The sequence below is a fragment of the Centrocercus urophasianus genome, unplaced genomic scaffold (genome assembly GCF_019232065.1).
Source record: "Centrocercus urophasianus isolate 14NV4802_14NV808 unplaced genomic scaffold, USGS_Curo_1.0 seq_12, whole genome shotgun sequence".
NCBI lineage: Eukaryota > Metazoa > Chordata > Aves > Galliformes > Phasianidae > Centrocercus > Centrocercus urophasianus.
Window position 1 is genome coordinate 58,715,915 of NW_024884364.1, and position 26,829 is coordinate 58,742,743.

The 26,829-nt window shown below is 38.3% G+C and overlaps 1 protein-coding gene across 2 annotated transcripts in view; it reads right to left on the reverse strand.

Annotated features, from left to right (window-relative positions):
* Positions 1–2,529: 2,529 nt before the first annotated feature.
* TGFBRAP1 (transforming growth factor beta receptor associated protein 1) overlaps positions 2,530–26,829 on the reverse strand; it is a 33,799-nt gene continuing 9,499 nt past the window's right edge. For both annotated transcript variants that reach the window (XM_042810074.1, XM_042810073.1), the window contains exons 3-12: positions 26,211–26,405; positions 24,962–25,116; positions 19,389–19,471; positions 14,864–15,205; positions 13,286–13,343; positions 12,797–12,940; positions 11,887–12,033; positions 10,040–10,199; positions 7,595–8,028; positions 2,530–6,772 (exon numbers count right to left, since the gene is read on the reverse strand). In XM_042810074.1, the coding sequence (XP_042666008.1) occupies positions 6,584–6,772; positions 7,595–8,028; positions 10,040–10,199; positions 11,887–12,033; positions 12,797–12,940; positions 13,286–13,343; positions 14,864–15,205; positions 19,389–19,471; positions 24,962–25,116; positions 26,211–26,405 (1,907 nt within the window). In that variant the 3' untranslated portion in view covers positions 2,530–6,583. The remainder of the gene's footprint in view (positions 6,773–7,594; positions 8,029–10,039; positions 10,200–11,886; positions 12,034–12,796; positions 12,941–13,285; positions 13,344–14,863; positions 15,206–19,388; positions 19,472–24,961; positions 25,117–26,210; positions 26,406–26,829) is intronic.

Below are 26,829 nucleotides of genomic sequence, written 5' to 3' on the forward strand. Positions count from 1 at the left end.
TCCAATGCAAACCATTCTGTGATTCAAGCAACCTGATATCAGACAGGCAGAGAAAGCACAAGTGTAGGACACCAAGGTATCAATAATTAGTCGCAGTTAAATGAGGGTTTCTCCCTCCTCCAGCACTGAGATTCATCTGGTTGGTAGCTTTTGTATTCAACCATCACGTTTCTAGGCCATTTAACACTGAGAATGAAAACTGCTATCAGAACAGTTTCTGCTCCTATCACGTCCTGGTCACTAGAGGACCTAGAGGCAGCTATCTAGAACAAGAGCTTTCAGGAGGGTTTGTAAGAAGGAACAATTAAACAGACTCCCTGACAAATTAGTACGTAAGATAGGCCACAGAAATACTCTGAAATGAGATTTGGAAAGTTAAAACTTTTCACTAAGTACTGAAATTCTTTTTCCCTTTGCAAATGCAAACCTCCTGTACAGAACATTTTTTTAAAAGCAAATATAAGTACATCCTGCCTTTGTCCCATCTTCAGTTGCTCAAGGTTCAAGCAGAAAAATCCATACTTATGTCAAACTCTGGCAGCTTCTAGCAGGACACTCCTGCGCCACATTGTATGAAGAGATTACAGTCTGTGACTTTCAGATAGAGGCAAAGAACTGACATGTTACTTGAATATGCCCTGTCCAGGTCAAAGAAGCATCAAAGAGATGCTCCTGAAGCTGCTGTCAGCCATAGTTCCTGCAAATCTCAAAGAGCCTCATTCTCTTCCAGAAATCGCCTTTTATTGAAATCTTCTGTATTACCTGAAAATTAAAAAACATCCCTTAAAAGCAGAGGCACCTTTTAGCTGTTTAGGTGCCACAGACGCTTTCGGATGCTTAAGCATTGCTTTCCTCTGGAGAAGATCTGATTCCACTCTAGGTCCAGTCTTGTCAGCAATGGCCTGGAACCATACAGCCAACCCAAACCCAGGCTGACCCTGCTGTGAGTCAGGCTCGGGCTGTACCGTATCTGGAGAACCCAAACAGCCCAAGTTTTCCTGATTTCAACACAACAGTGACGGTCAGCTACGCATAGACACAGCAGTGCCTTCAGGGTGTTACTGGCACTGACAGCATTGCTCCTGACTGCTATCAGCTTTTGAGGCACTGTTATCATCAGCCTCATTACCTACTGGAAACCTGTTGGTGTTCAGCCATCGGTGTCCCATTGGCAGCACCGGCCTTCTGACCTTGTGCTGTCCTGCAGCTAGGGCTGCTGGGTTTGGACTGAGCCCCTGGGGCCCATTGCTGCCAGAACAGTGATGCTCTATTGATTGCCTTGGAAGGAGCTGCCATCTGGGTGATTAGCATGGACTATTTTCCTCTGTCAGGCAAAACAGACTGAACTTTCACTGTGCAAAAGCCACAATTGATTCTTTTTGCCTTTTTCTTTTTGATGCTGCCTTTTTGCATTTCCATTTTTGTTGCAGTAATGCAATGAGGTAATGGCCTTAAGTTGCACCAAAGGAGGTTCAGGTTGGATATTAGGAACAATTTCTTCTCAGGAGGAGTGTTGAGGCAGTGGCACAGGCTGCCCAGGGAGGTGGTGGAGTCACCATCCCTGGAGGTGTTCAAGAAATGTGTGGATGTGACATTGAGGGACGTGGTCAGTTGGACTGGGTGATCTGAGACATCCTTTCCAGTCTTAAGGATTTTTTGCTTTGCAATCCTTCCAGCATTAGGCTGTACTCCAGTCTCTGCATTTCAAACACCCTCTGTAAGAGGCTTCCGAGGACCCCCCAAAACATACCCAAAAAGCCTTTGCTTCAGCCAAACAAATAAGCCAAGCCTGATGGGGCTGCAGGAACCTTGCCAAATGAGTGCAAACTGCGAAACAAGGAACCCTGTCAGTACAGTTTATGGTATTTCTACCAGTTACATGGTGAACAGCTTGTCTTCAGCATCCCACACAAACCCATAGCATCATTAGGACCACGTTCCCTAGCAGAAATTGCCCCAGGCTGCTGCCTACTTTATCCTCTGTTTCATGAGCAACAAGCAGCTCCAAGGAGATGAAGCTGAGCTCACAGCAGACAGACAGGATGCTCCCCCAAATGCTTGAACAAGGAGAGAAAAAAGAAAAAAAAAAAAAAAAAAAAAAAAAGGCAACACAAGAGTCTAAATTTCCAGAGAAGGCCAGAAAACTGCCCAGGCAGCAGGTTCAAAGCAGCTGAAAATCAGAGAAGCAGCACCTATTTTTTCCCACATATCCACTAGCATAACCATGGACTTAAATCACAGAAGAGATGACTTTGGCTCCATAGAGCACATTCTGGCTTCCCAAATCTTTAATGGCAGTGGCTGCTTTCACTGGAATACGTGAAAACATCCAGATTCAGTAAGATCTACCAGTGCTGAAGAACAACCCATTGGTCTTCATGAACACCACGCAGCTACTGAATTCAGCCCTTCCATTTGACCTCCTTGGTCTGTCAGACACTGAATGAGTTCTCTAACTGAAGAAATCCCTGTCCTTCACTCGGCCATTCACATCCCAATGCCTACGCATCCACGAATGAATAACAAGTGTAATTAAAAGAATTTTTATTACAAATTAACATATTTATACATTTGTACATCTCGCATACTGCTGTTCACCAACATAATCATTACTTCAGAAAGCATTAACAGTACAGATTTCCACCAGAGCAATTTAATGCAAGGGACTTAGTTTTATAATCAAACATCACAGAACATCATTACCTTTCTTTTGTCCTTTAAAAATAGCAGCACGTTTAATTATCAGTGCTCACAGGGCATAAGCTCTAACGTTTTGTACAGCAGGAAAAGAACAGTAGAGGCAATAGTAGGGCAACTCAATAAAGAGGTACTGGTTACAGTAGAGTCAGATCTAAGCAAATAGAGAAGGGTAATAAAATGAATTTACCTCTGACAACTGTAGAAAATAACATTTTTAATGTCACTTGGGATAGGAGTCATGACAAAATCTCCTATTTGCAGGACTAAGTAGACAGTTAGGATAATGCTTGCGTTTTCCAACATCTAATAGAGGTCTCAAAACATACGTACTCCCCATCCCTACCCCCACCTTTCCACAGCTGATGTTATTCAGGTTTCATGCTGTTGATGTGCTTAAGTGATGCTCAGGAACATCCAGAACTCTCCAGACTTACACCCACAACAATTTAGTGTTAGAACTGTGACACAAGTTAGAGCTTTTGGAACTTGGAATGTGGGCCCTAAGTACAATTTCCCCCTGTAGCCCAGAAGCCACAATGCTGCCTGAAGCAGCCTGTAGGTATGTGTGATGTGCTCTGCAAAACAGAATTTGTTTTCTCCCACACTTACAGCCCGTTATCCTTGTACTATTATTGATATGATACTTTTACCTCTTTAAATCATAGAAATTAAGATCAGAAATTCTCTGTAGTAAAGCATATGGCTATTCATTTGAACACAGCATCAGATTATGCACGTTTTTTTTTTCCTCCTTTTTCTTTTTTCTCTTCTTTCTGCCTTGGGGAGGGGAAAAAACATCACACGATGACACAGAAATTACAGGTAATTTTTATGAGCTGAAGAATGAATATATGAAAGCATGAAAGAATAGAGAGTGGGTTAACAAGTGCTTTTTGTATGCGTCAGCCACCGTGACAGAAGATGACTAAAAAGGTCAGAAGTGCAGCGTTTCTGTAATTAGAAATTAGGTGGTAAACGTGTTTATCTGTGGAAGCAATGGCATGAGAAACTAACCTCAGCTGCAGCACCCTGAATCACAGACACTCAGTGACATTAAAACAGAGATCTGCACTGCTGTTTGGATCTCAACACAAAAACTGAGGACACTTGTTGGCCAAAAAACCAAAGAAACAAAAATCCCAAATAAAGGTTAAAATGAAGAACTAGAAATATTTTATCAAGACCTGCACTAAGAAAAAATATTCTGCCTGAATCTCTCTTCCCCAAGGGCAGGTCTAAGAACTCCTAAAGATGGCATCAAGCTTAACCTCACAGAGCCTGAGAGGTGTAGTGGCTGCCCTGCCAGAGATGGCACTTCAGTGCAGTGCTTTCATGTATTTCCTGGCTATAACACAGATATAACACACACCACTCTGACACAGCCTACAGTCTCCTCTGGTTGAGTATTATCCCAGCTGTTGAAGTGCTGTACACACACTGCAACAGCATTTTTCACCTGCCATCTCCCTCCTGGGCCCTACCTCAGCCTCACACTCTTATTTGGCTTTTTCATTCTGCTATTGAGGGACTTACACATTAATTCATCCACACGAGTTCTAGCACACAATTTAACTGAAAAACATATAAACAAATGTTAGTGTTTTTCCATTCCACGTTCCTGGAGAGCTGAAAAGATCCAATCTCTCAAATCAAACAATAATTGCCTTGTTGGTCATCTGTGATTGCAAATCTGCTACCTTAGCACTGCTCACATTCATGTATTTCTTCTGTATGCAGAATTTATTTCTGCAATATTTTAAATCAAAAGTAAAAACCTGAAGAAAATCTGTAAAAGATGAAAAAAATATTAAAAAAGATGCATTTTTTTCCACACAACAATTAATTATTCTCTTAATGATCTGAATAACATGACCTCGATTCCATTGCAACACAAGTTGACAGAGTTCATCACTACTCCATGGCCTGAATGTCTTAACATGGAGACTGATGTCTGCTTTATCACCTCCCTGTTAGATGGAAACGGAGCACACTGAGGATGCTCACAGCAAAAGGAAGCATCTATGAATGGTGTGCCAACGAACACAGCAGGCTTCTCCAACCTTTCTAAAGCCTCTGCCTCTACCAGCAACTATTTTGAAGACACAGAACTAGAAATTTGTCATTGCTGTTTGTACACAGGTTGTTCAGAAATCAGGAATACAAGATGCAGAACCTGCTCCTATCAAGGCTACACAGGAGAATCACCTGTACCACAAACCAAAAATGAGATCGAATGCCTTTTGGAAGGTGCTTTCCATCAAATTTGTCTTTAGTGTCTGGGCAGAGGGAGCTGCAAAACTTAATTATTTTCTTTAAACTCAATACAATAGGTATGCTTTTCTGATTTCAGACTCAGGAAAAAAGAAAGGTCCAAAGGACTTTTACTTCCAAGACAAAGAAACGGATATTTCCTCCCCGCTCCCCCACGATGTAGTCTGGTTGCCCAACTCTGGACTGCAACTGCACTGAAAAAGCTGTTCCATAAGCCAACGTTCTGTAACAGGAGATCTCTTCTGAGACCATATCCAGAAGATACCATGCAAATAACCTGCTCTGCTGAAAGTCTCAACTCTGATTTGGAACACTAAAGCAGTAAGCAGCCTACTGGCAATCTCAGCTGCATGCTGTTCACTAAGCTTAGTATTTATTAACTTATAAAATTAAATGAAATGCTTTCACTTTGAAATACTATTTTATTTGAATCACTGTTTCTGAGCCTCTCCTGTGGAAAGCTGCCCATCAACTGCTTTAAAATGGCTGAATGGTTTATCATGGCAATTCAGTACAAGTTTTGCTGCTGTCTGAAAAGCATTAGTTTACAGAACATTTTGCAGAACGCAACAAATTCAGTATCTCTGTAGTGCACCTTTGTAGATTTCTTCCCAGTTATGCCACTTTCCCATGAACTTGATTGCACAAAGTCATCCACAGGTATTAATACCTATTCCTGTTGAGTTTCAGTCAGCCTAAGTTATAACAAACATTTAAGCACAACCTACACAATTCCACATCAGCTAACATCCTTTATCCTCCAAAGAAACCCTATGATGATATAAGATAAATTTATTCAACTGTATGTACAGTATATTTGCATATTAATAAATAAATCAATATTAAAAATTTCTTCCCCCATAAAAAAGTGTCTACAGACCGACCAGATAACCTGACTTCATCTCTTCATCCAAGTACAGCTGTGTGACCAAGGCTATCAGTTTCCACTCGGTTTACTACAGTAACCATAGGAGCAGAAAATTAACAGGCTAGTGCTTAACTTTATACAGCAGAGAAGAGGGGAAAGAAATAAGAGTATGAAAAAGTGCAAAAGCCTACAACTTGTAGAGCAAAGAACGTGTTCATTATGTGATCCTGGGGAAGAGAATCCAGCCCAAAAGAGGATGTGCTGCAGCAAACATCATAAGCAAAGTGTGCTTTTGTCCTGATAGTCAGCTGCACGATGCCAGTCTTGTGTAATGCTCCAAGAATTCCTACTCCAACAGATACCACCTCCACCTTTACAAATTCATCAACACCACGTTCAGTGCAAAGTGACACGTCTGAAAATAACGGTTTACCTTGTCTCCACAACATTCATCCTTACTGTGGAAAAAAAGGCTCACTTCCTTTGACTCTTATTACTATACACACAAGTCTGTATTTGCACCTCTCCATTTCTGGTAGTGAATTTTTTTCCTCTATTTACATTCATTAGAAACTGAGAAGGCAATTGGCCATATTTTATATTGACTGAAGTCCTCCCAGTGACCCAATGACTATCTGTTCATCTTCATTTATGCTTAAAGTAGCTGCACTTGTATTTTATTTTTTTCCAGTCCGTTTTCAGTGTGATATAAGCCATGGGAACCTCTGGGATCTAGAACATATTTCAAGTCTCACTGCTGGAGCTGGAAGAGTGAGGAGTCACATTTGAGTTCAGATGTCTGTTTGCAGCACAGTGTGTGTGGACCATACCCCCGTTTGGGTATCTTACAAATGCAGGCTCACAGAAAGGATTTTGGCACACCTGACAGACCTTTTTGTCCGAAAGAAGAATTGGAGTTCCTTTATGTTTGACCTAAGGAGGAAAAAAAAACCAAATCCAAATATGAATCTAGCAATGAATGAAGTCAAATTAAGATACAGCAGGAAAAAAGAGCAACACTTCATTGGTTACACCTGTGCCATTTCAAATGTACCAAATTGATGGCAAAGGTAGCTTGAACTATTTAATGTGAAATTCAGTCATACTAGCTTGTTCCTGTGCCTCACATAGAATGGCACTCACATGTAATGCAACTAAAACCTCAGTACAACTTGCTAAACAAGAACACGACTTCACAGCAAACGGAGTATTGTCAAATTCTTATTGCAGACAGATTCTGCTGGATAAACTTTCATTAGAAGGAAACAGATTTAATCATACCTAAGAAAATTTTAAGTAACACTGCCTCACAGCAAGGAATAAAATACTCCACAAGTGGATTTAATAAAATCAAAAGCTATTAGTAAGCTTTAATGCCAAGTGTTGCACAAGCCTTACTGCAACTACTGACATGACCCAGTTCAAGCAAAAAAAAAAAAAAAACAACCCAAAAATCAGTTGTTAAAAGTTCTGGAAGAAATTCATAAATCTGAAAATCCCAAATGTATTTCCATTCAGCCCACAAGTTCAAAGTTGTTCCTTTTTCAAATCCCCACCTCCCCTTTTGTTTTACAGAAGCGTAACATTGACTCTAGTAGCCATCACAAAAATGTAATAAATGCAGCAATTAAAACTGCCAAGGACTTGGAGTCAACTTTGTCCTAACTCTTAAAGAACCTGATTATAATTAAATCCTCAGATTCACAATACAACTTCAAAGTGCCTCTATTAAAGACAAAACAACAAAAACCCTACCTTCTCATATTTGTAGATCAAGTTTTCGGCTTGTGCTAACCCAAGTGCAACCTGAGTCATTCTTTTTGTATGAATGCTTTGCCTCACTGCTCCGGCCAGGAATGGAGAGAGGAGCTGCACTGACCAGCTGTCAGGCACCAGCTGCAAAACCAGAGCTGCATCAAACTCAGCAGCATGGTTATTCAAGAGATCTACAGCAGCCATGACCAGTGCACAATCCGAAGCGTCTGGATTCAGATATACTGACAGCAGCATATGGAAGAGCCTCTGCCTGTACTGCAGATCTCTGTTCTCAGAGTTCCATATGCAGTATTCTTCAGCAGCACGGAAATCCTTTAACTCATGGACAAGGATACGCAAAGCCTTCTCGTGTTCTTCTAGTTTTCCATATAAAATTGCACTTTCCATGTGAAGGTCTGTGCCACGGATTTTGTCTGTTAAATGAGAAATAAGGTCATGTTTGCTCAGTGGAAAAGACTGCTACTTTCTCTTCCCAGTTCAATCCAACAAGTCCATAGAGCTCAACTTCCACTCACTTTGCAGAAAAGCAGGCAGCTCTATACTTTAAGACAAGAATGCACAGATGTACGGAATCAAGAGCACCACAAAATAAGGAAGAAGAAATTACTAAGCAACAAGTGATAAAACTAACATCTAACTGAGATGGAATTGTTTTCAGAGTGTCTGGTGGGATATGTTTTGGTTCTACGTGAAAAACACTGCTGATAACACACCAATGTTTATGGCTGTTGTACAGCAGTGTAGTACAGAGCCAAGGCCATTCCATTTCTCAGCAATTGGGCTGGGAGGAAACAGAATCAGGACAGCTGACTTAAAGTGGCCAAAGCGATATTCCATATCATATGGCATCCTGCAGAAGGAGAGTCCTGAAGGGTGTGGGAGCGCATCTCTCTCTTCTGCTTGCTGTGGAGCTAGCTGAGCGTTGGTCAGTGCATTGGTGAGCAACTGCTTGTGCATCACTTGTTATACATTCATATACAGACACACACACACAGAGTCATAACTATTACCTTCTTCTTTTTTTCTTTTTTTTTTTTTTGAGAGAGAGAGAAAGAGAGAAAAAAGTAAAACCCAAACCCAAATCAACAAAAAAATCTACGCCTCAAAAAAATTCCATGACAACAGCTTAAAGTCTACAAGAGAACTGAAGATCAAATAGTGTTCCCTTTCAAGAAAAAGACATTATAAACCCTTAATCCAGTCTGGCTGCCTAATTGTAAAAGTTAACAAAGTAGCTTTTTCCCCACAGAATATTTTGTTTATTAAGGAGGAACAATAGCAGCATTAGAGTGATCCCATCTTCATGAAAAAAAAAATTCTTTCATGCAAGAAATCCTGCATTCTGGAGTACACTGGCTCCAAGAGAATAATCCATCTTGTAAATCTTGCTCTTAAAAATTAGGTTAAAAATAAAAGCACAAATAAAAGGAAGATCTTCACTGACTGTATTGTGCTTGTATATTACTTGTCATACAATGCTTTGCTGACTGGAAAGGCAGAGGGACAGTAAATGTTGGTAAGTTATTCCAGCTGTTACTCACCAATTTTTTATTTCTACCCCCACTGGATTTTTTTCATCAAATTTCAGAAAATAATTCACATCTTGCAGTATAAGAACAAGTTACTTCCCTTTCATTCTTGGGAAGTACATTAAAAAATAGCCAGAACAGCACTGGCCAAGGAAACATTTAACTCAGTTGTCACTGTTATGATGACACTAAGATATATGTTGTCCTTCTCACTAAAAGTGAGGATCCTCTTTTTTTCTGACTAGCATGAAATCATGAATTTGTTACACGCAACAGAAGTCCTCAGAAATCTCTGCAAAGCTTTGCTGTGCTTCACACTAATTGAGAAACAGACTATTTAACAAATAAGATTGTAATTCTTCCATTTGCAAACGACTTTCACAAGTCACATGTTCTTCTTTAAAAAGAAACTGAGTATAAAGTAAGATACTGCACGAAGATACTTTTCCTGTCTAGTCATGGTGTTCCATGCCTTGTGCGGTGGCAAACGTATGGCTCTATTTCACAAACCCCAAGATCAAAGGCAACAGTAACAGCTGCTGCCTTTGCTGAACCAGCTTGTGTTTGAAAAGGACAAACCTATCAAGCCAATATACCTGGATAGTAGGAAGAAATAACTGTGAGTGTGGTAAGACATGGGAACAGGTTGCACAGTGAGATTGTGCATTCAAGGCCAGGCTGGATGGGGCTTTGAGCAATCCAGTCTAGTAGGAGGTGTCTCTGCCTATAGCACGGAGGGTTGGAACTAGGTGACCTTAAAGGTCCCTTCCAGCCCAAACCATCACGTTGGTTCTATGATATCCCAACTATTTCCACTTTCCATCTTTATGAGGACTTAGTAAATACAGTGTGTCAGTTCCAGCAGAAAGCGAAATTACAGAGAAATGCATCTTACCCAAAATGAAGTGAATTCTATAAAGATCAGACTTCTGAAGAAGGCTGCGTAGTTTCAACAGCAGTTCAATCGTTTCCGCACAGTTACCTGTGGTCCCAGATTTTAGCTGAAGTATTGCCTCCAAATACAAGGCAGCCAGATGAGTGTGGTACTTCTCTTTCTACAGATGAAATACACAACGTTAGCTCAAGTTCACAAAGACAATCTCCCCACCAATAACATTTCAATTAATATTTACGTAATTCCATACAGATGTTTAAGTTCATTCATTTTAATCAAATTATTCAGAAATTTGTAGTTCATGCAGTGAACTTATTCAGACTAGCTTCACAAGATAGGACATGCTATGCCTACAGCTATGGGTTCTCTATCTCAACAATGCAGATATTCCTGAAAAAACAGATGACATCTTATTTGTAAGCTCCTCTTTACCTTAAACAGACAAGCTCAACTGTTTGATTTTTTTTTGTGCAAAAATTATTTCCTTTCAGAAGTCCAATTGCATTAGAACTGATCTCTCCCCTTTGACTACAAGCATGTTCTATGTAGTCTTCTCCTCTTATTTCTCAATAAAAGTCTAATTTTGACCTAACACAGTTTTCTCTATATTTAAGTACGTTCTTTTAACTTTTCCATTTCTGCAGTAAAATCTGAAAAAGCCAGAGGCAGGTAAGTGTTATTTGTTATGTCACAGTCATCAATACCAGCTGATAACCTGACTACTGCTTGAAACATTCTCACACAGCACTCACAATGATCAAGTACATTCTGAAGAAATAAATGTATAACTCAGTATTTAATAACAGGCAGAGCAGATTTAGTTATAAATTAGTTTTGCTAGAAATATTCTACAAAACTAACTTCAGAACTTCATTTGAAATTATGCATGACATAAAGAACTAGTACATTCACTGGTCAGTATCATAGACCTTGACTATCTGAAACTGCAGCAGAGAAAAACCATTGGTTTAGCATGTATGTTTTAGGAATGTAAATTCAGTAACTGGTCTATTGAATTTCTTCAGTGTTCATTTCTTTTCATCATTTTCAGGCTAAAGCAGTTGCAATTTCTTCTGTGTCTAAAATGCCTCATATCCAAGTACCACAATACTTTCTTGTTTAAAATAAGAATATACTGTCTACACTGTCACTTCTGACTAGTGAACACATTTTTTTGGACATTCAACATTTAGAGATGCTTTATTCTACAACTGTAGGAATTCTACAGTTAAAGATGCATGTTTTGATTCTATCACTTCTGAAGATCTCACCAAAAGGACAAGCTGAAATCTATCTATATTATAAAGTAAGTTTGGATGTTTGAAAATGACAAATGGCACTCAACAAGGGAAAAAAAAATAAAGTTTTCCAGCAATTGATATGCAGTCAACTCTGACAGACTGAACACACCCTTGTTTCACCTTCTCCTGTGCACTTTGCAGGTATCTCAAAGTTTTATGTGTTTACAACTCTTCCAGGATGTACTGTTTAGTCTAAATGAATGCCACTCTGAATAGTAGCAAACATACCCAGGAAATTTTCATCTAAAAATCCTAAATCACTGTTTGTGGAAGGAGTGTTACACAGAAAAGCATGCAACGATCAGATGCAAAAGTAAGCAATTGTTTTGCCATTGTGAGAGTTGAAAAAGATAAAAAAAACCCCAGAATATAGATCACAGCTTTCTGTCTCCTAGTCTCCATAAAATACACAGAGTATGGAAGGCTTAATATCCAAATGCCTTAAATTATGCTTGTTTCTTCTAGATTTTGGCTTGTTTCAGAGTTGTTCATCACACGTATAGGGTTTAGCATGCAGACTACTTTTGGTATGGCTGTAGGACTCACCTCTATTTTTCTTTCCAATACGAGATGTTCCAGATACTTAATACGTGCTTTAGGGTATTTGTTAAGGCAACTGATGATATCATCTGGATTCATGTTGTTCTTCTCTTGCTCTTCCAAAGGTCTTTTAGTAAAAACCTGCACTCCAACCTAAAAATAGATAGTTGCACTTAGGAACTCAATGACAACCATTTTATTATCATTTCAATATTTACTTAACAGCACTATCAGGTCAGTTGGCACATTAATCACAAGACAAACAATGCAAAACTGCCCCTCATACCACTGAGATTACACTACTTTGTGCTCAATGTGATCGTACCCACTCCTATGTCCCTTACCTCACTCAGCAGTCTGTGCATTGCCATGCATATGAACCTTTTGTTGAGCACACCCTACACCAGCTACAAGAAGTACTGAACAGATCAGCACAACAGAGGGGCAATTTACTGCAGAGGACTGAAGTCTAAGTTGAAGATCCGGATATGTACGGGTTTCTCTCTCTGTATCATGACATTTGATACATTTCTACAACCATCAAAATCAAAGTTGAGAAATCCGGCACAGAATAACCAAACTTCAAATTAATACTGATTTGGTAATGACAAATTCCACCAGCACAGGCCAATACAGCATAAAGCATGCCTCTTCACAGCACACTAACATACTACAGAATTGCATTTTTGCTTCTGCTGGAAGAAGTTTTTCTATTGTTGTTTTTAAGCAATGAGATGTTGTGCTGAATGAAGGCTGTTTATTCTACAGCCCAGTGTAAACAGTACCCTTCACTGGAATTTGTTTGTAAGGAAAAGCAGCAGCAGCAGCTAACCTTTTAAATGAACTTTTTTTTTTTTTAATAAAGATGTGAAAATATCTTAGAAATGTGAAGAAAACAAGTACACCAATCACAAACCTCTTCATTTTTTTGTAAAACCCATTCGGAGTATTTCCACACCAAATCCTGGTCTGAGCAGAACGTCAGGAAGTCTACCACATATTCGTAGAGATCTGAACGTGTAGAGTCTTCAATGTCTCCATCAACTATTTGCACCCATAACTGACAAAAAAAAAAAAATTAAGAAGTATTTAAACATTCTTCACTCAAAAAGTATACAAAGCATAACAACACTTAGCATTACCCATTGGTAGGCATGCAATTTAAAAAGGTTCTACAAACACTAAGTGTAATGGACCTCATTGGTTACTGAATTCATACTTCCTCTCCATCATAGCTTTTCTTATACCTGCCAGATTCAACTAATTCAGTCCCCATAATGTGTGGTTTTCACCATCTGAGAACAACCAGCAGAAGGACAGGTAGGATTTTATGATGATTTACAGTTGACACTCAGTTGACACTATAGTAGCAGTAGCAGTTGACGCTATAAAGCTCTATACCAACCTGAAGTGCTGCAGCATCTTGACCATTGTAGTGATACAGGAGACCAAGGGCAAAATACCTGTATGAAAATAGAAAACAGTATTAAAATTGATAGATTATTCCTATCAATTTCACTATGCTTTGATTAGCATAGAACCTAATAAATAGTTGCTTACAGTGGGATTTCTAAGTGACATGCACGTGACCAAGACTACATTCAAAGGAGAGAAGTTTTTCCCCAGTGTTTCTGTGTCATTCCTCTCTCTAAAAACAGTTATAAATTACTAACTCTAGTTTAAGTGGTTACAAAACACTTGTCAAATCAGAGATGATTCTTATGCTGTTCTCTGAATTTCATGTACAGACCTAACAAGCTCTAAATAATAAGCATTCTGCTAACATTTAATCAAGTGCAATTATAATGAAATATATATGCTGCTTTTATTTAAAAATTTAGTTTTGCTATCAGAAATACATTTTTCTTTACTGCACCATGAAATCAAGTTAGGCCAGGAAGAACCTCACACAGTACCATTACATATTGTTTTTTGTGTACTGTAATACAAATGAAGCTCAAGTTCTATAACGACTATTCTCACAAAACTGTTATGCATTTCACATCTGCAAAGGCTTGCCATGCAAAGTGTACATGCCAAGAGCACTCAATAAAACACCTGAATTAAATCTAATCACAATTAAAGACCGCTCTTCACAACTGTACTTGCTACTATACTGTAGCTGCTGTGTATTTGGGGCAAGAAGGAAAAGCTGCCTTTGAATTTTGAACTCAGTGTGTTCCTACTGTTTTGCTAAAGGGTTACTGTTTAGGATCACAGAATGGCCCAGGTTGGAAGGTGCCACACACTTTAAAGGCTGAAGAAATGAAATCAAAAGACAAAGGCTATCTATGACTGGAGTGATTTTAATTTTTTTTTTCCCCCAATTAATTCTCTTTCCATTGCCATTTCCAAATTGAAGTAATTTTCAAGTATTTGTGGAGGTTGGTGCCCTACCTGTGGCAAGTGACGGGGTAGGGGAAGGGTTGGAGATTCATGATCCTTGAGGTCCCTTTCAACCTGGGCCATTCTGTGATTCTGTGATCCTAAATAGCATCCCTTTGGCAAATCAGAAGGGGCACACTGAGTTCAAAATTCAAAAGCAGTTTTTCCTTCTTGCCCCAAATACACAGCTACAATTTTAAAGCTACTAGTTACATAATAGCTTCTACCTAAAATACAGCGTGTTTTGAGGCAACTTCTCATTATGTCCTAGACATTTAGGACTACTACTGCTATTGCATCCATTCAGCTCTCACACTATCACAAGGGCAAATAAATTGCTTTTTCCCCATTGAGATCCATACCAATACTCATTTTTGCACTGGACACAGTTTCAAGGGGAAAACTCTGTATTCCATCAGATATCTTTACCTTTGATTGTTAAGGCCTTCCACCCCAAGTTTGGGGATTTTTACAAGTCAGGCCAAATTGGCTTTTGTACATTAAGTCAGAAATACATCACTCTGGAAGTCAACAGCTTTTTAGGTCAAGCATTTTTCTTGCTGGTCTCAAGGGTGCCATACTCAAAAAATCTACTCACTTTTTGTGCTTTTCCAGCCATGCAGCACTATCAGTCAGAAGACAAAAGTTCTCTGAAACCAGCAGATCCAGCAGGCTTTCATGATTTGCCTCTGCGTATAACTTGAGCAAAGCCGTGTCAATATCTTCCTTGTAGCCATTTGCAACCTCAGTGCTGCGGACTTCATTCAAGTAACTCATGAGAAATCGTTTGCATTTTATCATCTTCTCCTGGTCCCCTTGGGTCAGCTGGTTTAGGTCAGCATACTCATGCAGTGGAGGATGAGACCGTATAAATGAAGAGGAAGTAGGCAACAGGAAGGGGTAGAGAGAGATCAGCTCCCGGACATCAAGCTGGCCGCTTCTGCAATTACAGTGTCAAACTAGATGAAGCAAAAAGAAAGAAAAAGTATACATAGGCACAAAAAAATAACATTCTGGGCATGTGTGCACGTATGCTTAGAGGCAGGACACCAACAGGTCATCGGTTTCTGAAAGTTATTGCCTTCTGCGTCAAAGCAAGTATCAGAACAAATTTGGAATTTTATTTTTGATATTTTTGTATTTCTTTTGTATCTCTACTAGATTTCTGAGAATTCAGAGACTGTCCAGTCTTCTGCTTTTGATATATTACAGCTGTTTGGTGGCATACCAAAAAAAAAAAAAAACCAACAAAAAAAAATCATCTCAACAGCTTCAGGGACTGGGACAAGTTCCTGAGACTGTCCTAAACTTCATCAATAATACACCTGACAGAGGCAAAAAAAAACAAACCAAAACAAAAAACCAAACCAAACAACAAGCAGTAAAAGGTTGTAGGAAAGCCAAAAAGACTGTGCAAATGTTGCACACCATAATACAAGTATGTTACCCTATATAGGTTTTCTCTACCACATCCAAGAAAGTCCTCAAGCAATGGAAAAGACAATCTTATGAAAGAATAACATCAGAATTTGGTCCAAATGTGGCAAATATCTCCCTCATTTTCACACTTAGAATGATAACACCTGCAAGGCTTTGTTTTAGAAGAGCAACAAGAAATCAAGATTATATTTTATTTCTCTGTCAATTCATTATTCAGAATTCACCTTCAGAGACTAGCTTTCCTGAAAGGCAGAAGATACTGTTGTTGAAAAAAATAAAAATGAACTTCAAGTTCGCCAGAAGAAACCCTGTTTATTTTTTTCTTCTCCACAAACAAAACTTAAGATGTTTTTATCTATATCTATACAATAGTCAGCCTCAGGAAAGACTTTCCCATTCACAAAACTGACTGGAAAATTCTAAAAGGAAACTAGTTATAACCATGGAACTAAATGGAGCAGGAACATTTTTTTCAATCCATTGGCAGTAACTGTGAATGATCACAGAATTACAGAATGACTTAGGTTGGAAGAACCTCACAGCCCAGCCATCCCATCTCCTGCCATGGGCAGGGCTGCCTCCCACCAGCTCAGGCTGCCCAGGGCCCCATCCAACCTGGCCTTGGGCAGGGATGGGGCACCACAGCTTCTCTGGGCAGCTGTGCCAGCGCCTCACCATCCTGTGAGTAAAGATCCTCTCCCTAATATCTAATATTAGTCACCCTTCTTTCAGTTTAAAGCCATTCCCCCTTATCCTATCATTGTCTTTCCACATAAAGATCTGGGCAATCTGTTCTCATGGTCTTTGCTTGAGCAGGAACCTCCTAAGGTCCCTTCCAACCTCAACCATTCTGCTGTTCAGTGAGTCTACGAAATGGCTTAACCTCTCATCTATTGTTCTGAAGTAATTGAAGTGCTGAAGGCATGCCCCAAGTTGTTCACTTCTGGCCAAAGAAATAATCCCCAAACCATTCAGAAAACATGAACCAGTAAGAAACACCACACTGTTAACAACTACTTAGAACATGAAAAGTATGATTTAAGGATGTCCATAGGCTATTGAATCTGTACCAGAAGAGTAAAATTCTGGGAGACAGCAGCAATAGCAAGGAATTTAAGAGCAGTAAGCAAACATCTTGTTTCAGAGCCTAGAGCCTGCAAAGCATGGAAACAGCAACATCAGTAAGAGAAAATAGCAGAATTTGAACATAGGGAGCCTTCCTGTAAAGAGAGGCTTTATAGAATCATACATATCTATAGAACCATAGAATGGGCTGGGTTGAAAAGGATCTCAAAGATCATCTAGTTTCAACCCCCCTGCTAAGTGTAGGGTCGCCAACCACCAGACCAGGCTGCCCAGAGCCACATCCAGCCTGGCGCTGAACGAAATGATTCACACACTACTGCCAAAAAAGCTCAATCTCTACACTAGAAAGGGCAGCTTCTAATAAGAGAAACGTCCACATCTACTCTGCTGATTCCTGCAGTTGAAATTTCCTTCTAATTCCTCTTTCTGGGTTTTGCATTTGGTTTTGAAATTTTTAGATCCACATTATGGTGACCTCACCCATTATGATGAATTCAGCAATAGCCTATGTTATAGCAATCCCCAATGTTAACAACATGTAGGTTAATTTGTAGGTTATAGTGGATAATATGATGCTAGCAGTAACAGTCTGTCAAACCAAACAAGTCCTGTGGTGACAGTTCATTTTAAGGTTAAAAGTTTCAACTAAAGAAAAGAAAATCTTCCCTCCCTCTGTTCAGCTATTAGAGTTTAAATCCAGCTACCACTTCCTTCCTTTTTGTCAATGTTAGTCAGTACTTGGAAGCATCAGCATAACCAAAAGGAACTTAGTAGGAAAGAATTCCTCTTAAAAGTTTCAGCCTCTAAGAACTATGACTTTAAGAATAAGATAACTATTTTGACAAGGTTAACCAAGGATTACTGATATGAGAAAATGAGACTTAGTCCAATGTAATTATTTCCTGTTTAATCTGTAACTCATAGATGTTTCCTGAGAAACCAGCCAAGCTGGCTACAAATTTGGCCAGCAGCAGATCCACACCTCACCAGTTTCTTGAAGCTTCTGCTGCTACTGTTCCACTGCTAAATCATCTCTTCCTCAGACATATATCAAGCGGCCCTTCAGCATTTTAAAATAAATTATTTCTGACTAACACCAACTTACACCACCTGCAGAGCAATACAAGCAGATAGGGGAGTATTTGCATAGACTGTCACTATCATTTTTCCTACAAATATCAATAAAAATATCAATTACTTGGACTAGGTATGATGGCCATGGTTAAAAAAAAATAATAATCATCATCAGGGAAACTGCATTCTGTAAGAGTCATCCAAATACACGTACACACACACACTTATGTGTAGATAGTGAGAAATGATACTTATTTTTGTTTTCTCCTCACCACAAAGATTTTATCAGTTCATGAAAAGCTGTTCTACTTTGGAGTTGCAACTTTGAGAGAAAGGGAACGCTCTGGGATGCTGACCCAGCTTCAAAATTCATGCTCAGACAGAAAGTTTTCTCATGAAACAGTTTTTCTGTAAAGGAGCTTGCACAACACTGAAACTGAATCACTGAAACTTGCTTGTCAGATGGACCATCAGCTGGATAGGTGCTGCATAACTGAACTGGGCTGTTCCATCTCCCTTCCACTCACAAGGTGCCAGAGCTCTCTGCAGGACGCACTTCCTCTTTTTCATTGCTATTAAAGACCTTGAAATCACTGCGAGCAAGAATAGACTGTAGGCAATCAATGACAGGAATTTTGGGTAAAGGAATAAAAGAGTTGAGGTTGAAGGGACAAACCATAGTTAAGATAGCTGCACTGCTATAGAATCCTGGCCACACACACCTAACACACCTAGACAAGGAATAAACATTACAGCTAGTTCAACCTCAAACCATTTTATCACAGCCGGCCACAGTAAAAAGAAGTCTGCTGGAAATCAATGTGGAAAAGTTTAGTGGAAATTTTGTAAAGGATTCTTTACTTCATAGACCTTTTAATTCTGCTTAAGATACACGAGACAGCAAAGATTTAGTTCCAGTGTTTGGAAGATCACAGGGAGGGAAACTGTAAGTTGCTTACTATTGCCAAAAATTACAAGGTAATACAGACAGGGGTCATGGCCAAACCAAATTGCTCAAATGCTGTTCAGGTCTTTCTTGTCATTCTCCAGTTTCCACTCTGTCTACACTGCCCATTCTAGCCCTGTGTTTCCCATTATCCTGCTACACTGGAGACAAAATGTAGAATTCCCTGTCTAGTAGTAACTTCTCCCAAAGGTTCACTTTCCTAGAAACATTTCCATTAATCCAAGAGCAACTCTTTTTCCTATAATGTAGAAGTCTACTACCAACACACAGTCAGATTACAGAATTAGAGAATTCAGAATCAGATTATAGAATTACAGAAACCTTAACACTGCTGGACATTAGCATACAAGAAAAAAAAAAACAAAACCAAAACACCAAACAGTTGCATTAACTCTTGAAATACAAAGCTGTTTCAATCTTACTCTGCATTTTCCCCTAAGCAAGTCATTTTATCACGTGATTTCAAAAAATACTCAGGAGACCAAGTGTTTTTAAAGCCAGTTATGCTAACCCCTTATTTAAAGATAAGTTACTACATTTCTTGTCACACAATTACCTGAAGAGTTCTTTTGCTTCAAGGAACTGAAGCTGTGCAAACTGTATAAAACCTGCTTGCTGCAAAATTCGTTTGTACATTACCTATAAAAGAGAAGGAGGAAAAACTATTATATTTCTAAGGAGTTATTCACATGATGCCAGTCAGAGCTGTAACAAGTACATCATAAAGACACTGAATACATGGCTTCCAAATGGAGCCATTAAGTAACATGCGAAAATAATATCATGATATTAAATTGTATGTACCCACATATACTCTGAATCTGCTGCCCAGGCTGAGTTACATTCACAGATGTGTGTAAACACAACACCATCCACAAAAACGTACTGAAAACAAATCCACAAATAGCAAATTCAGGGTTTCTTACTCAGACACTGGCTCATCTAACACCAGTCTGACCTGCCTCAAGTTCATGGTATTTACAAATGGCCAATGGTTATCTTTAATGTTCCTGTAATTCACCAGACAAAAAAAAAAAACAACTCAAGGGTCCCAGCTGAACACACACAGCCAAACTTTCTCCTCTTCTGACCACACTTCTCCTGCCACCTTGCTGGTGATTTTCACAGCCTCTTTCCCACTTGATAACGATATTTCTGATTTTCTGACAGATTTCTGTTGTTGTTGTTGTTGTTTTTAATTAACAGATACTTTTAAAGCAGTTCAATTTATCAAATATAGAATACATCACGAAATGTACATAAAATATGCTTTAAAAGGAAAGCATAAGTAAAAGCACAACGAAAGCAATAGCAATGTGTTACAGTTTTGTTGTTACGATCATGCCTAGACAGAAACAAGAGTTTACAGAAGAAAAAAAAAAAATCACTAGAAAAAGAACAACTCTGCTTTAAATACTAAAATGGTATTTTTTGGTTTTTTGAATCTGAATGGTGAATTGGTTATCATTAGATTAAATGTAGCTCAAATATTTCCAATGGCAAAAAGAAAATTGCTGAAAGGAACCTCAACTGTGATATGCAAAATATCCACCACTTGAGACAGCACAAGTGCTTTGTGAATACAGCTAGCCACTTCCAAATGCTCTCAACTTTACCCTTCAACTTTATCATGAATATGCAGTTTTCTGACATCAAGCAGAGTACGAATGCTGTTATGAATAAGAGTTCCATTTTCAGTGAGAACAACCAGAGAAATTCCAATCCATTCAGGCACACAACTCAGGCATACTTCAAGCAGGGTAGACTGATATTCCAACCACTGATTTTTCATCTTGATTAAAGACTGAGGATGTACCAAGAGAAATTCTTGGCTTAAGTCCATTTAGTTTGTGCATACACTACTAATGGATTATCCTAAGGAAATACTTATCCTTGATCATCAATGAACCATTACAACTACTGATTTGTAGAGTACTGGGACTTTTCTTGCCTCCCCAGTGTTGGGGGTAGAAGGGTAAATAAAGGGACATGTTATCTGGCACATCTTCTCAGACAAATGCTATGATAAAAGGGAACTTAATTAGAGCAATCAAGTAAAACTACCTCAGATGATAATGCATACATAAAAAAAAAAAAAACCTCCAAATATCTTAGATTTGCAATTGTGTTACTATACCAGTGAATTGAAATCTGTCAGCTTATGAATAGCTGTCTGGTAAGTGCCTGAGGATGCAGACAGGTGCTGGTAAAGGATTTCGACCCACATCTTATTGTGCCAAAAACCTTCAAAATCTGACCTCAGGCTTGCTAGGGAGGGCCAAAGAACAAACACTGATCAAGCTGCTAGAGAAACCAACATTAAAGTTAGGGGTTTTTGGAAATCCATTTTCAATTTTTCCAGCCAATGGACCACTAATTTTACACATTAGGAATTAGAATATTAGAGTTAAGTTTGCCTTGATCTAACACACTGAAGGCCCTGCCTTAACTGTACGGCTCACTCTTTACAGCAATCTTCACAAGAGCTTGTTGACAGTTTAAGTGTAGGCCTAAGAAATCAGCTTTAAATTTAAAACTGATTAAGTGGTATTCACTTTCTCTAATGTATCTTCACTCATTCCTTTGTTATCCAATTTCAGTGGACATCTCCAAGCGGATGCTTCTACAACTTTAAAATATACACTGATAAGATATGGAGTATTCTGGTTGATTTTCACCCAACAAGGTAAGCATTACACATTAAAATGCCTCAAGATTATGGAAGCAATACATCTGGAAAATATGACAATATTTTGCAGAGTTTTTAAAAATAAGGTAGATCTATGTACCAACTACAAACAGCTTATTTTTGTTTATGATACAGAAGTGATCCTGAGTCCTTCTAGACTAATTGTGTAATTAGCACATTTAAAATCATATTAAGTTACAGTCTGCCAGAATTCAAGACATTACTTACTGCCCCAACATAACAACCACAGGACTTGAAGTGCCTTAGGCAAATTCTATACTGTTGACTGAATTCATATTAAAAAAAAAAAAAGCAAGAACAAAAGTTTACTTACAGAAACATGAATTAAGAGTTTTATTAATTAGTATCTGAAAAAGCACTAGTAAACAAAGCTGACTGCTGAAGCCACATTAGCTATTGCAAAGCCTTAATTCTACCAGCAGCTTGGAAAAGCCTTTCTATGATTATCAGAATTCTCAACAAGATTGCCAAAAAGATTTTTTTCTAGAAAGTTACCTCAGTTTTCATCAGGTTTGTGTGCAGTTAACAAGTTTTTTGAAACTGGAGAGAAATGAGAGGCAAAAAAAGAGATACCTATGCAAGAGGTGTGTCAATCTAACCAAGGTCTTCACTACCATCAACCATGATTTCTGCAAACTTCAGCTGTCCTGAAAAATTAATAAGTAGTGTTCAGTCATTTCATGGTAGCATGGTAGAAAGGCCTTTCTATTCTTCTACCAAAAATGATAGCCAGCAAAGCCATCTCCCTTGCACCTCTCTTGCTTTGCAGTTTTTACTTAATGATAATTCTTGATGCTCAAAGACATTTTAATGTAAAATAACAGAAATATGCAGTATGCAGGAGCACGTGCTAAATAATGTTGGAGCTACTAATGCATGATCTTCTTACCATAAACTAAGCATTTGCTGTACAAATAATTTTGAGAATGCAGTACTTTACTGTTTCAACCCAAATATCATTCTGCATTATTGGCATATATACATATATATTTACATAGATGTAAATAGAGAAAGTGTGCAACTGTGTATGCATGCAACGACAACGCAGTATTGAACTTCAGAAAAAAATCTTACGTCCTCAATAGCTCCCTTGACTGAGTTCAAGTCACATATGCAATGGCAAAAGCCATTCCAAACTGGGAAAGATAAAACAGCTTACTGAAAATGAAGGCAGTATACTAATTGTATCAAACAACTGCAATCACCCTTCTGTATGGATAAATTACAGCTGCTGGATCAAGCATCTTAATCCAATACTTTCATTTTCCTACTCCTGCTAGCATAAAACGGTGAATTAAGGCCTTGAATGTCAGCTATACAAGAATCAGTAAAGCCTGGAAAATAGATACCTGAAGATATTTATTAGATAGGACTTAGAAGAGAGAGAGATGATCTGACCAATTAAAGAATGCCCAGGAAACGACGCAAGAGATGCATGTGAAGCGTGTGATTTGGATGCACTCTGTCAGGCTTATATTATGGGAGACTACAGTAAAGGAATGACTGATGTGCTTGTACCAAAACTGTCATGACAGCATTAATTATTAGAGACACATTGGAAAGCAAGCTCAACACGTCCCATTTCCAGCTACTGATGCATTCCGAAAAATTGGACTAACATGTCAACAAAGAATTTAAGTTGAACCACTTTCACAAGTCAATGGGAGGCTTCATCAATTTAAGCTGCAGTTAACTAACTTAACTTTAAGTTAACTTTAGAATTCAAACCTTCAAGAGGTTTTGCTCGCAATGTAAATTTTTTGCTTTTCAGCCATAGCATTGACCAAAAGTAATAGAACACACTTGAAAACACAAAGTCAGAAGGAACTTAATAACATTCTTGGAAACAGTAATTTGGGGAAGTAAGGCACACATACAAATGCACATAAGGCACTACTAAATAGAAGGTAACTTATTCTAAAAGTAGAAAACCCCTAAAAGTACGAAAACCTCAGAGGAATTAATCATGAATTTTATACAGGGAGTTGCAGTTAATCTGTGGAGAAATCTCTCACACTAAATCCTCAAACTGGAAATAGCTGGAAAATTAGAGGTGTAAAAAATACACAGAATTCAGAATCATGTATTCCGTCCTCATAGCAGGAATTTAGTTTGCCTCTTTAGATTGCAAAGGAAAAGTTAGACATTAAAACAAACTGCAAACTGAATTCTCAATTCACTGAGATACTTTCCAGTACTTCAGTACTTTTCAAGTACTTGCAGACAGTACTTTCCTAAAAGGGGGGAAACATGGAAACAGTCTTCTGCCAAAATCTTTACATTCTGAAATCTCCCAGCCACTCAGAGGAATTATGGATCAAAGTGAAAGCTCTTTGAGTTTTCATTTCATTTAATGACTTCTTTCCAAGGGGCTTGAACAACATTTACATGTTATACCATGAACAAAATTACAAAGTTTTTAAAATTAAAATATTTCCTGATAGACTGAATTCATTTTGGTCCACTGCAGTTTTAAAATTTCCAGAGTCAGGTACCAAAATTTCAATGTATTCTAAGCAAACTCAAAGTAATGCAACAGATGCCATTTTGATGGCAGTGTAACACCCCAAAGTACCTAGAAAAAAATAGAAAATATTAATTTCTGCTCCACATATAGATTTCATGTGGATTATAGATCAAAAGGAAAGAAACCATCAAACATCCAATCACATACTTGGTGAATCGTTTCAAGTTCACTTCCAAAAATACTGCTCCAGAATAAACTGATTATTTCTTTATATTACAAGAGATTTCATGCTTATCTAAGTTTCAGACTCCAGATCAGAGATAGGAGTAAATTCTGAAGCATGTGTATTATAAAATAAACCAGAGGGAGAAGGAAACGAGTACAGATCTCTAACACTAAATAAAAAGCTACTGAGATGCTTTTACTCCATGGAAATCTTAACCATTCTGTTATATACCAGCCCAAGTCTGGAAGATGTGTTTGTTATGCACTTCCTACGACAGTTTTTAAAGTTGTATATTATGGAGTTTAAGACACAGTGAGAATGCCTAATAAAAACAAACAAACAAACAAAACACCTCTGAATGGAAATAAAGTATACTTTTTTTTAAACAGCAATATTATCTAACAAGTGAACAGAGAGCTACAGCATGCACTGCAATGTTTCCTTCCCCGTCACCAGCTTTCTGGTTTTAAGTTACGAACAAAGGAGACAAAAGAATAGCAAAAACAGCAAAACAGCAACACTCAGTGCTGCAAACATCACAGCTGTTAACAACACAAATCAATTCAGTAGCACATTTGTTTCTCCAGGCTGAAATACTACAAGGTATTAGCAGATTCCTCTTCAATGCAAATTCCTCTCCCATCCTACCCAGTGACCATTTGGCCACTGACATACATGGTCCCACTGTAAATTTACATTATCATGAAAATTCAAGTAATGACAGACCTGAAATTTCTCTTTTGGAATATTCCTTCGAGCTCCTTTTGCTAGAACAAGGGCTTCTTCCACTCTGTGGCTAGCTAGAAGATCCTGAATCTGCTTTTCCAAAGGCAGCGGTACCAAGATATACACACCCTTATTAGTAGCAACAATCACTTTTCCTGGAGAACACAAACAGACATTGATTTTACACTCTTTTTCAGAAAAAAAGAGCAATATTTCAGAAATAGGCTTTAACATTTATGACATAAGAATCTAAACAGGGTTAAAGTTTTAAAACTTATCTTTGCTGTTACTGTATTCCCCAGATAGCACAGCTCACCAGTAATTTGCACTCCAAGCTAATAAACTTATTTATAGCAGATTTTGTCCCGCTCTGAGTAAATGAAGCTGATTATATTTAACTTCTGTAGAACTAAGTCATAGAGGTCATCACTTTAAAATTAGATTCAAGAGAACAGACTTTTAACAGAGAGCCTATTTTCCTCATGCTTGCATTAGGAAATTGTACAGCTGTACTCAAAATGTAAAAAGTAACATGCAATTCATAGTACTAGGGTTTGTAGCTCTCTAGGGAAAAGAATAAAAACAAAACAAGTATGAAATATATTGCATAGCTAGTCTGTAATTGAAGGCTAGATCATTAAAAAAAAAAGTATATTTGTGTTTAACAACTTGTTATAAAATACCTACTTCTGCAGGTCTAGTGGTTGGCAACCCTGCCTGTGGCAGGGGGTTGAAACTTTGAGGTCCTTTTCACCTTGGCCATTCTATAATTCTACGAAGCTTTATCAACTGTTTTGGAAAGGCATCCAAAAGAACAATTTTAAGATACATAAACTTTGCCAGGAGAACAAGTGGACATCTATCTGCAGCCTATAATTACAGACTTGTAACATCTTTAGTTTCTTTCAAAGAACAGTATTGAGTTTCAAGAAAAAACTCTAGGCTCACACACTCCTATTCAACAACTAACTTGAATAAAGTACATTCAACATATTGTTGGAAGCACTGAATCCTAGGTGATGATTTTTTCCCATCACAGCCTGCAGGAACCTAAATGACAAAAAACATTTGCTAAGAAGTTACAATAGTTCACACATTTGATAGATATTTGTTTTTTAAAAAAAAAACCAAAAAAACAAAAAAAAAAACACCCCCTCAAAAAACAACAAATGAAGTGACTACGCTCACAGTGGTGATTGTTCCAGAATTACTGGTACAAAAAGAAAAAAAAACAACTGTTCTTTAGTACCTTCAAAATCCTGTAGAATATGGCCTTCTTTAAATGGCAGGGTTTGCTTTTGCTGCTGGTCCAACATGCTGTGCACTGTAATGAAATCCTCATCCAAAGCAACCACATAGGGAAAGCACAAAGCTGCTCCAATCACGTTCTCCGACCAGTGCACAGGAGCACGCTGCGAAATGCCATCTACAGTTGCAAACATGCCTACAAAAAGAAAGAAGCCTGAGGCTCACACTAATTGAAGAGCATTTCCCCCCACCAGTATTGATAACAAGGTATAGGTTTTAGAAGAACAGATGCAGCATCAGATGGCACAGTGGCAGCACGTCACACCTCCCTGGATCTTACAAACCTGTTGGCTTGTTCAGTTTTGAAGTTGTTCTTTATCCAGCACCCACAGAAATAAATACCAAAATGAATGAAAAGTTGATTGAATGAATGAAAAGAGAAAATATTGAAAAAGCAACTAATCCATAACCCAATTATTTTCATAAAAGTGTCTTTAACAATTATGACACGCTGTTCAAACTCATCCCAAACCATAAATATTTAGTGAGGTTGGATATTCAAACAAAATGGTCTTAGTAAGAGCTGCAGATCTGCACAACCGACCTATCCCGCAATAAGG